General features: G+C 41.6%; 3 protein-coding genes across 6 annotated transcripts in view; 1 reads left to right on the forward strand and 2 right to left on the reverse strand.

Annotated features, from left to right (window-relative positions):
- Positions 1-11,758, reverse strand: part of LOC134205016 (golgin-45) — a 50,179-nt gene extending 38,421 nt beyond the window's left edge. The window contains exons 1-3 of one of the 4 annotated variants that reach the window (XM_062679870.1): positions 11,669-11,758; positions 11,536-11,600; positions 8,841-10,143 (exon numbers count right to left, since the gene is read on the reverse strand). In XM_062679870.1, the coding sequence (XP_062535854.1) occupies positions 8,861-10,143; positions 11,536-11,545 (1,293 nt within the window). In that variant the 5' untranslated portion in view covers positions 11,546-11,600; positions 11,669-11,758 and the 3' untranslated portion in view covers positions 8,841-8,860. Of the gene's footprint in view, positions 1-8,706; positions 10,144-11,535 lie in introns of those variants that run through there. The other 3 variants (XM_062679869.1, XM_062679872.1, XM_062679871.1) reach the window with 3 other exon arrangements.
- Positions 396-903, reverse strand: LOC134205010 (phosphopantothenoylcysteine decarboxylase-like; the record flags this gene model as incomplete). The annotated part of the gene is made up of 1 exon (XM_062679863.1): positions 396-903. A coding segment is annotated over one exon (474 nt), but the record flags the coding sequence as incomplete, so codon positions are not given.
- On the forward strand, positions 6,428-7,959 carry LOC134205017 (3-hydroxyisobutyryl-CoA hydrolase, mitochondrial). The gene is made up of 2 exons (XM_062679873.1): positions 6,428-6,647; positions 6,708-7,959. The coding sequence occupies exons 1-2, from the start codon at positions 6,645-6,647 to the stop codon at positions 7,824-7,826; spliced, it is 1,122 nt and encodes a 373-aa protein (XP_062535857.1). The 5' UTR covers positions 6,428-6,644; the 3' UTR covers positions 7,827-7,959.
- Positions 11,759-11,896: the final 138 nt, after the last annotated feature.

Below are 11,896 nucleotides of genomic sequence, written 5' to 3' on the forward strand. Positions count from 1 at the left end.
TAATACGCGAATCTCGTATTATCCTCGATTTCGATAAGCTTCAAGCAGTATTATCCTCAAATTTAATCTCGGATTTTCTTTTAATACTCCGATTTCGGAGTATTAAGTTAATCCGAGATTTTCTGTTAGTACGCAGCCAAATATTAACTTGCTCTCACTAACACATATGTATGTGATGCAAATGTCACTTTCTGTCTTTGTTTTCAATTTGGATAGTCTGTTATCGCGCTCTCAACCTACCTACAAGTTTGCATTGTTGAATAATTTCAACAAAAATCCACCTGCGTTTAGGCGAAAGCAAAATAAAAAGGAGGCAAATAATGTGTAAGTATTAAAAATAGGAATCGTCGAAATTATTTATAAATTATTTTCCTCATTTCTCGTTACAGTTTGCTTGTCCAACAGCAATGCCATTGAGGCCAAAACAACCTAGCTGAAATGAATTTGCCGGCGGCTTTGGAGCGATACCAGGGAGATAAACCTCCATCTCCTCAAACATCCCGCCACCTGTTGCACGATCGATTCAACCTTAGCCATCGCGCCCAATCCCGTATCACCGCACATCAACGTCGTGGTCACACACGGAATCTCCTTGAAGCCCCACGACCGGAGCGTGTCGATCTGCGGTCCCGTGCACGGATGATGCACGACGGTTGTTCGTGGCAAAAACAACGGGTTTTCAAAGTCAAATGCCCTCGCCGTACAAAGTTGCAGATTGTCACACGAACCGTATACCATTTTGGCTAGTGTGTTCGCGTCCTGCGGTGCCACCAGCATCAGATCAGCCCACTTGCCCAGTTCAATTTGTAGGACGGGATCGCCGCGACCACCCCAACTACTCCACTCGTCGGCGTCCCGCTGGATGGGGACATGTTCTGGGATGTGCGAGGCGAAGAAGAAAAGCAATCAATTTGAGATTTACGAAGTTTTTGGAATAGTAACGTTAATTTGATGGTGGTCACTACAGTTTCCTTCGCCTGAAATGTTGGATGTTAAATAGGTAGCAGCACGGTGCTTTACAATGAATATAAAATATATGAGAAGAATCAGAATGATACGCGTTGTATTTATGTCAACTTTTGAATAAAAGAAAAAAAAATGGAGAATGATTGTATAATATAGGAATTATAATCATACGTTCAAACTATTTTTTACAGGGAGTTACTGATCAAAGTTCTATGGTAATCTGAAGAAACCCTGTGGAAATTTTCAATAATCCGGATTGTAGTGAATCCGTATGAAATTTAGGGGGATTCTGGGTAACTCAAGCGAGTTATTTTGGTAAATAACTGGGAACTTGGGAAAATTCCTTCGGGAATTCTGGAAATTTCTTGCGGTCATTCTTTGTAATTCCTTTGGAATTTCTATTGGATTCAGATGAAAATGTGTGACAAATCCCAAAAATTCTGGAGAATCCCCTCCGAAAGTTCTTTGAGGATTTCCTCCGAAAGTTCCTTGAGGAATTCCACTGGAAGTTCCATAAGGAGTTTCTCCGGAAGTTCCCTAGGAATTGCTCCAGAAGTTCCTTGAAGGATTCCTCCGGAAGATCCTTGAGGAATTTCACCGGAAGTTTTTTGAGTAATTCTTCTGAAGTTTCACTAGGAATTCCACCGGAAGTTCCTCCAGTAATTCATTCCTAAAGTTTCTCCAAGAATTCCTCCAAAGATTCTTCCGGAAGTTCGTTTAGGAGTTCGTCTGGAAGTTCCTTTAGGAGTTCATCTGGGAGTTCCGCAAAAGGTTCCTCCGGAAGTTCCTTCAGAAGTTCCATCGAAAATTCCTTCAGGAGTTCCTCCGGAAGTTTCTTCAAGAGTTGCTCCGGAAGTTTCTCTAGGAATTCCTTTGGAAGTGCTTCTCGGAATTCCCTTTGGAAGTCCATCCCGGAAGTTCCTTAAGAAATTCTTCCGGAAATTCCTTAAGGAATTCTTCCGGAAGTTCCTTGAGGATTTCCTACGAAAATTCCTCGAGGAATTCCACTGGAAGTTCCCTAGGTATTGCTCCAGAAGTTCATTGAAGAATACCTCCGGTAGTTCTTTGAGAAATTCCTCCGGAGGTTCCTCCAGGAATTCCCCCGAAAGTTCATCCAGGTATTCCTTCGAGGGTGCCTTCTTAAATTCTTCCGGAAGTTCCTCCAGGAATTCCTTAATTATTATTCCTTCGAAAGTTTCTGTACGAATTTCTTTAAATGTTCCTGCAGAAGTTCCTTGAGAAATTCCTCCGGAAGTTCCTTGAGGAATTCCTCCGGAAGTTCCTTGAGGAATTCCTCCGGAAGTTCCTTGAGGAATTCCCTGGAAGTTCCTTGAGAAATTCCTCCGAAAGATCCTTGAGGAATTCCTCCGGAAGTTCCTTGAGGAATTCCTCCGGAAGTGCCTTGAGGAATTTCTCCGGAAGTTCCTTGAGGAGTTTCTCCGGAAGTTCATTGAGGAATTGCTCCGGAAGTTCTTTGAAGAATTCCTCCGGAAGTTCCTTGAAGAATTCCTCCGGAAGTTACTTGAAGAATTCCTCCGGAAGTTTCTTGAGGAATTCCCCCGGAAGTTCCTTGAGGAATTCCTCCGAAAGATCCTTGAGGAATTCCTTCGGAAGTTCCTTGAGGAATTCCTCCGGAAGTTCCTTGAGGAATTCCTCCGGAAGTTCCTTGACGAATTCCTCCGGAAGTTCCTTGACGAATTCCTCTGGAAGTTCCTTGAGAAATTCCTCTGGAAGTTCCTTGAGGAATTCCTCCGGAAGTTCCTTGAGGAATTACTCCGGAAGTTCCTAGAGGAGTTTCTCCGGAAGTTCCTTGAGGAATTGCTCCGGAAGTTCTTTGAAGAATTCCTCTGGAAGTTCCTTGAAGAATTCCTCCGGAAGTTCCTTGAAGAATTCCTCCGGAAGTTCCTTGAAGAATTCCTCCGGAAGTTTCTTGAGGAATTCCTCTGGACGTTCCTTGAGGAATTCCTCCGGAAGTTCCTTGAGGAATTCCTCCGAAAGATCCTTGAGGAATTCCTCCGAAAGATCCTTGAGGAATTCCTCCGGAAGTTCCTTGAGGAATTCCTCCGGAAGTTCCTTGATGAATTCCTCCGCAAGTTCCTTGAAGAATTCCTCGGGAAGTTCCTTAAGGAATTCCTCTGGAAGTTCCTTGAGAAATCCTCCGGAAGTTCCTTGAGCAATTCCTCCGGAAGTTCCTTGAAGAATTCCTCCGGAAGTTCCTTGAGGAATTCCTCCTAAAGTTCTTTGAGGAATTCCTCCGGGAGTTCCTGCGTTAGTTTCTCCGGAAGTTCCCCCAGGGATTCCTGAAGACACTTCCAGCGGAGTATCCTAAGACACTTCCATAGAAATTTCTGAAGGAACTTCCGGAGGAATTCCTGGAGGAACTTCTGGAGTAATTCCAGGAGGAATTTCGGAGGAACTTGCGGAGTAACTTCTGGAAGAGGAGGAATTTCTGGAGGAACTTCCGGAGGAGCTTCCAGGGGAATTCCTGGTGGAGCTTTTGGATGAATTTTTGGAGGAGCTTCCGGAGGAATTTCTGGCGGAACTTTTGGAACAATTCTTGGAGGAATTCCAGAAGAATTCCTGGATGAATTCCGGAGGAATTCCTGGATTAGCTTCCGGAGAAATTCTTGGAGGAATTCCCGGATACATTTCTGAAGATATTACTCGAGATATTGCTGAAGGAATTCTCGGATTTTTTTTCGGAACACCTGGAATTCCCGGAGAAACTTCTGAGAAAATTTCAGGAGCAACTCCTAGGAAAATACCAGGAGGAATCCCTTAAGAAAATCCAGCAAGAACTCCTGGAGAAATTTGACGAGGGACACCTGAAAAAATTCCTGAAGAAACCCCTGGGGAAATTCCAGGAGTAACTCTAGAAGGAATTCCACTTAGAACTTCAGGAAGAACTCCTGGAACAATGCCAAAAGGAATTCGTGGAGGCAATCCAATTCCCGTAAGAATTTCAGGGGGGACTCCTGGGAAAATTCTAGAAGGAAACCTTGGGGAAATTCCAGGGCTAACTCCTGGAGGAATTTCAGAAAGAACTACATAATGAATTCAATAAGGAACTAGTAGAGGAATTGCTGGATGAGCTCCAGAATAAACTTCCGGAGGAATTCCAGTAGGAACCCCTGGAGGAATTCTAGGAGGAATTTCTGGAGGTATTTCAGAAGAAACTTTGAGAGATTCCAGGAGGAACTTCTAGGAGAATTCTAGAAGAAACTTCTGGTGGAATTCCATGGAAAACATTCGTACGAATACCTGAAAAATGGAGGAGGAATTCCAAGAAGAATTCGGGAGGAACTCCTTGAGGTATAAAATTTGAATTTCTTAACAAACTTCAGCACGACTCTCATCGATATTTTTAAAGGAATATCTAGGATTTTTTGAAGCAACTCCAGTACGAATTTTCTAAAATAACGCTGCTTGCAATTCCTAAAAAACATCTTGGAAGAATGTCTTAAATTTTGATTTCAGATTTTCTGAAAATATCCTGGAAATATTCTTGGTAGATTTACTGGATGATTTTCTGAAAGAGTTCTCAAAGGAATTGCTGAAAAAGTTCCCACAGAAATAACCAATGGAATTTCTTTCTTGATTCCCAAAAGAGTTACTGTGAGAATTTCAAAGTAACTTTTTATTGGTATTCTTGTTATCTCTGATGGTACAAGCACAACATTGTTTCGAAAAGTAATCACACTCCACAGATATTTCGGATTAGTGTTTCTCGTGTATGAAGGCGGCCAAGTACAATCGTTGTCTTGCATGATCATGGTTTTAGATGTTCACAATTATGTCAGAAGCTGCTTTACTGCTGCTGTTGCCATCAAAAGACGATGGATCGATCGATCGATGGTTTGACAATTGACTGCGGGCATTGGTGATGGAACCACGATCGCCGCCACGTATTCGATACCTGATTACAGCATTCCGGTTCCGGGAACGGGTGGCGTTTGGATTGGTGCAGCTCAATTCCCAGAAATCATAACAAATTCAAGATAAAGTGCATCCTTCGCTATATAGACATTCTATTGATCTTCAAGGAAGACTCCTTCCATCCGGTAGCATTGATTTCAATGTCGGACATTCCAACATCTACCCTGAACGACATCATAACGGTGAACAAATATTTAGCTCTTACACAGTCATCGTCGCAAGCCATGCTGGAGGGTGCCTGTCCGGCAGAATGGAATCGTCCTCCGAAGCGTTTCTATGTGGGTCTGGTCACGGAGAACACTTCAACGCCAACGAAAGCTCGTCAAAGTTGGCCGGGATCCAAACGAGTTCACACCTTTTCCTTATGCTGTTACTTCACCGAAAATCTTAGTTTTGCTGGATAATTTTTGCAAACGAAGCTGAACCCGGGTTGAAACAAATAAGTTTCTTGAGAAATCGATTGTTCCTCGACTTCTCTGAACCAAAATTATAATAATTTTATGTATAGAATGAATGAATGTAAACATAACAAAAATTATCGTTGATTATTTTCTATTATATCATCCTCATACTCACACTTTCTCACTACACTGCAACGTGATAAATGGCTGAGTACTTAATACGAGATTGATGCTTACCGAATGAAGTATTAAATTTAAACCTGGATTTTCTCAAATACGTATTAAAGCTCGTATTATCCTCGTTGGAGCTTACCGCCATGAGTGTTTAATTTTGATAAAATATCGAAAACAAAAGTGTGCATAAAAATTGCCTCGCCATAACAAAAATGTGGTAGAGAATTAACACTGTTGTTTACAGTTTAGAACCAAATCCAGATGTCGCACATGTTGGGGTAGGGATTCAGTGCTCCACCTTCTCCCCCTGGCGTTATCAGTCTATGTGTGCCGAGCCGGTGACAAGCGTGGTGTCATCATCATCAATAGACATAGCCCGCTGTCATCATTGAAACGCAGTATGAAAAAAATTATAGCCCGGGACATCCTGGCTACGATCTGGCGATGGGCTAAACAATAGGATGTCAATAGCCTGATGTGTGCACTCCAAATAATATTGTATATCCGGAATAAATTTATACCGCTTTTTATACCGAAGTTGGATTTTTCTCCAGATACAGGCAACTTTCCCAACTTCGGAAGTAGTGCGCTGGATTCCCCTGAAGATGCGCTAAACAACGCATTCATTAGTTTGACAGATAAAACTTCGGAAGAAAGTTCGGTTCGGAAGTCCGGACTTCCGAATTCTAAGTTGGTGCTACGCCGACAATATGAACGTTGTTTCCACCTGAATTTTCAGGTACATTTTACGTGCACACGTAATGGAATATGCTTCAGAAAATTCAGGTGAAAGTTACGTGTCCAGTGAATTCTATCTGCTAACTCAGGTAGAACTTACCTGATTATCACGTAGAATAAGAATTCTACCGGAAAATCAAGTAAAAGTTACGTGAATTTCAGGTGGAAAAAATCTACGTGTTTTTTCAGGTGGAAACAACGTGCAGATTTTTTTGGGTGTGGATTAAAATTAGCGTGTAGGTATCAGCTGTTTATGAAAAGTGGAAAAATCCGGAATCACAAAATAAAAAACAGAGTGAGACGGTTTGATAACCGTAAAAATAAAAAGTTTGGTGTCTACCTGCTGCGTCATCTAACATAATTAGATTGCATAATCGCACATCTGATTACGGCCGTCTTTTTAAGTTTACTTTGTCAATTTTTAGAACCATGGTACAGCTTAATATCTAAAAACCGAGACATAGAATGGTGAATAATAAAGTTTTTTTTCAGCTCCTTCGGTTGACTCGGAGAAACGTTCCTTTAGCCTCCCGTGCAATGTCTTCGGCACCGGAGAAAACGGTCATCTCCGAGGAGGTCGGCAAAAATGTTGGTTTAATTACTCTGAACCGCACGAAGGCACTGAACGCAATCAACTTGGACATGGTTCGTCAAATATACGGAGTGATGAAACCCTGGGAGAACAACAAGAGCCTGGTAGTGGTAAAAGGCGCCGGCGAGAAGTCGTTCTGCGCCGGAGGTGATGTGCGAACCCTAGTCGAGAATGGGCCGGTTGAATCTTCCAGAAATTTCTTCAGGGAGGAGTACCGGCTCAACGAATTGATTTCCTCGTACAAACCGGATTATGTGGCCATTGTGGACGGTATAACAATGGGTGGCGGCGTCGGTTTGTCCGTTCATGGAAAGTACCGAGTGGCCACTGAGAGAACCATGTTTGCTATGCCGGAAACGGCTATCGGTTTGTTTCCAGATGTAGGTGGCGGATATTTCCTGCCACGATTGCAGGGCAAATTAGGTCTATATCTGGGATTGACCGGTTTCCGCCTCAAAGGGAAGGATGTGACAAAAGCTGGCATCGCAACCCATTATGTAAACAGTAAGGATGTGGAGGCTTTGGAGAAGGCTCTGATCGCAACAAGCAACAGCTCGGAAGTTGTCGATGTATTGAATAAGTTCAACGTTGAAGATAATACCGACTTCACTCTGGCTCCGCATTTGAAACAGATCAACGAATGTTTCAGTGGACCTACTGTCGAATCCATCATAGCTAATTTGGAGAAGGATGGAAGCGATTGGGCCCAAAACACATTGAAGACCCTTTCCAAAATGTCTCCCCTTTCAATGAAGGTCACAAAGAAGCAGCTGGACATTGGTCTTAAATATGATCTGCGTAGCTGCCTGAAGATGGAATTCCGCATGGCGGTCCACTGCGTCATCCAGAGTGATTTCAAGGAAGGGGTTCGTGCGGTGTTGATCGATCGCGATCAGAACCCCAAATGGAACCCGGCAAAGTTGGAAGAAGTAACTAACCAGCAGGTTGATCGATTCTTTGGACCGCTGCCCGATGGCGACGAGCTGCTGTTTGATGATGAAACGAAAGCAAACCTTTGAATCGGTTGCTGCAATGGGGATAAATGGGAAAAGGAAAAGCTACCTCTAAGTGCATTTATTAGACTTAGGTGACAGTTTTGTAAACAAAAATGTGGTGAATGGAATAAAATTCCTACTTTTCTCTTTTCATATATTTCATGTGTATAACTAACATTTGTTAGTCCCACTACTGGTAAAGTTGTTACCCGTGGAACGATATTAAAGAATGTCATATGAACCATAATACATAATATGCATAGTTCAAAAATCGATTTTGCTCCACAACGCTCATCTGATTCTGTATCATGTTCTAGGTGTTTTCCAAAAAAAAATAGCTGACTTGGATAAAAACTGATTTAGCACAAGCCGTTTAGTTTTCATGCAAATTAGGGAAGATCCATTAATTACGTAACGCAAAAATTGGCCATTTCCAACACCCCTTGCCGTATGTCACACCTTTTGTATGAATCATTTAACATCTTTGTATGGAATGTCACACTCTGGGCAACCCCCTTCCCCACTCCAAGCATTACGTAATTTATGGATGCTCCCTTAGAATGGGGCTATTTTTTTTTATTATACGGATTATAGCGCTTCCCTATTAATCGCTGGTTTAAAGAAAGCCTACTACATAGCTAAAAGGAACACACAATAGTTTTCACTAAACGAAAACCGCATCTTAAGGAATTGTTACAATAATTAGTAATGGTGGAGGGAAATCGATTTTTTGAACTACCCTAATGCATAGGTTATACGAGACTATTCAACGGTCTATTCCAGAATATGGGCTTATTATGAACTTTTCATTTTTTAAATCATAGTTTTTTGACCAATTTAAATCCCAGGTTTCAAAGGCATAGTTCTTTCGATAAACTTGTTTTTGTGTGATGAATGCCAAGCATTTTGTTATAAAATTCTATTTAAAAAAAATCATCCAATTTTATGCGCGATAAAAGTAGACAATTTCGTATGCTGTCTAACAAATTTTGTTCATATCATATTTATCTTGTTCTAACAATGCGAAAAAAAACATACCTTATTTTTTATTGCTGATGCTATTGCTGCTCCGTTTGTGGAGTTTTATCCTCGGCCGATGCGTCCAAGGTAGGGTCGCTTGTGGGCTGTGGCTCCATTATCTGCTGTTTTATTGAGATGATGGAAGGAAACGCTTGTCCAACTATGGCTCTAAAAGCTTCGTCAGTGTTCATTAACGGTTCGTTTGAATGTTGCAGTGCTTGAACCGCTAGCTTCTCTGCTGGGCACATCGATTCCAGTCCGGTTAGTTCCAGAGATTCCGGCATTCCTAGTGCCGAGTGGGCTAGCACAAGCTGCTGGGAGATATTGACGCTCTCAGCAGAAAGGTCCAATGCGTTGGCAGACTGCAGCGAGATGCTCTGGTTGTTGGACAAAAAATTAAGATTTCGAAGAATATCAAGCTGCATTTCCCGTAGCTTTGAGGTCGTTTCAAGCATTTCTTTGTTTGAGGCAAGAAGCATCCGATTTTTCTGCAGTAGACTGGCCTTCCATCGTGCAAGCTCTTCTACCATCAGGCTGCTAGCCAGAAACTTGCTGCGCCATACTTCACTTTGACCAGCAAGAAATTCGATCTGTTCTGTGTGGGAGGACAGATTTTCCGCCGAATTCAGCAGCTTCCTCGCCAAATGCAACTTATCTTCTGTGAGAACGTTAACTCTCGTCTGCAGATCTTCCCCGACAGCAGCGACTAACAGGTTCTTCAGTTCGGAGTTTACTTGCGCCTGAAATTTGAGTTGACTTTGATAGTAGTCACGCTCCTTTTTCAGTTCGCCTATTTGATCTTCATATTTTTGTTTCTCTTTGTTAAATTCCATTTTTTCCACTTCCTTCCCCTTCAACTCTTGGCTCGTAATGGTAGACATTTGTGACACTAGGACATTCAGATCTAAATTATTTCTGTCGATAATTTTCACTCTGTTCTCGTTGTTCTTGAAAGGTATAATGGGGTTAACTGCTCCTTTGTATGGTTCAAATGGGACAAACTTTGGTTCTCTACTCTTCAAGCTACTGCTGTTGGCGCAAGCGGTTCTGCTACTAGGCACCAACTTAGGAACTAAATTGAAAATTTTACCCTTGGGGATAGTCGGCGGCAGTGAGGCGTGTCCGGCTGTAACAAGTTCCGTAGGACGGTAAACCGGATTTGGGCCACAATGAGGTAGCAATCGTTGGAACTCTAGGTCAGTGGGCAGCTTTAGTACCTGGTTTGCAGTTAAGTGAGTATCGGATGATTTGCGCTGCTGTTGTAACGAGGATGGCCCAACAGCTAGTGCTTCATTTTCCATTCCATCGCCACGTGTACGGGCTTAGATAATGATACCAGAAAAAAAAGCAGAAAATGTAGCCCTTTATTTATTTGGGTATTATGTTGTAAATGATTTATATGCCCTCATCGGGGGGTAGCAATGGGCCTGGGGTGAGAATGGGTCATCGTTCTCACCGGCCGTCTTAAGGTCTAAGAGCAAAATCGTTCAAAAAGGTCTCTTATATTTCAGTCTTCGTGACATTAGATACATTCAATCTGTTCTACAAGCATTCTAAGTAGTTGAAACAGTGACCCTTTCTCACTCCCGACGACGGTATATAAATCTGTGAGATGAATGAAACTAAACAAATGTGAAACATCCAATACTACAAACAGACTACCAAGGGCAAGAAAATAGGTTAACAGACAGTGGTTCGAACTATATTGCGTTTATTCATATTTACTGAGCTTTTCTAGCTATCAGATTTTAAAACAACAGAGTAAATTCACTTGTCTCCATAATTTAAACCTATCATACACAATCAAAATGATACCTAATGTTCTGTAGTGACTTTTTATAAGTACATGTAAGGTAGGGAATTTGATCGCCTTCGCTGAGTATTGAAAGTAGTTATGGTATTTATACAAAAGCATTAATGGTATGTACATGGCTTAGAGCCTCTATCTCTACCTGCCACCATGTACTTTGTCTTGGTAGAGTTAATGGTTAAGCCTATCCTCGCCGTCTTCCACTTTAGTAGGGCAAAAGCCTCTACTACTGCTCTGCGATCGATTCCAATGAGGACTGAGGGAAGCTCTCAATTACTATAATGCTGTCCAATGAGCAGCTCGAAGTAGCTCGAAGTTGTTCCCGTCCTTCTCGTTCTTTTTTGTTAACAAATGGGCATGAGAGGGATGGGACGAACTTCGAGCTACTTCGAGCTGCTCATTGGACAGCACTTATGTCTGAAACTCGATTTGTGCAGTTGCACAACATGTGAAAGATTTAGTTTGAAAAAATGTATTGGAGCGCAACCACTTCCCTCCGTGGGTAGATTGCGAGAGTTCGGCTACGTGCCTGGTGTTGGAAATTTGATCTCATCAGTAGACTTCTGAGCTGCGGAGAACACCGGGGGTCCTTTGTAGCTTAGTAGGGAAAGCACCTGTCTAGCGTACTGGTTTCGTGGGATCACGACCCACCGAGAGAAGTGGTTACCCTCCAATACATTTTTCAAACTAAATCATTCAAATGTTGTGCAATTGAACAAATCGAGTTTCAGACATACCTAGTAATTTCATCTCAGGTAATAACTAGACTTTTGGGCCGCTGTTTCTACAACCTAATAACTAATATTCCGTTTATCTAAATTTTAATTGCAACTAATACGCATGATAAATATACCTAATAAAATATAAGGAGTGATCAAAAATGTATAAATAGATCCAACTCACCTGTGTCCATGATAATTTTTCTGTGCAAAAACAAGAACGAATCTCTTTTTGTGGCGTATTGTAATCTTATCAAAGAGTACTGATAAATGAATAAGCACAATATGAATAGTAAATAAGTAAAATTATGTTTTACCTGTTTATAATTTGATACTTTTTCTCTATTTTCTTGCGACAGAGTTTTACAAAACAAAATAATCTAATGTCACGTTTCGTTATGCAGAGCTGCCAGATGTTTTTTTTGTGTATATGTTTCCACACTGAAATTATTTGCATTTTCGTTTCTGTAAAAATATTCTATTTGAATCAACATAATAATCGCGTGACTTACCTATTATACGACTAAAAATCCTTATAATGTTTC

Source organism: Armigeres subalbatus, chromosome 1, assembly GCF_024139115.2.
Source record: "Armigeres subalbatus isolate Guangzhou_Male chromosome 1, GZ_Asu_2, whole genome shotgun sequence".
Taxonomy (NCBI): Eukaryota; Metazoa; Arthropoda; class Insecta; order Diptera; family Culicidae; genus Armigeres; species Armigeres subalbatus.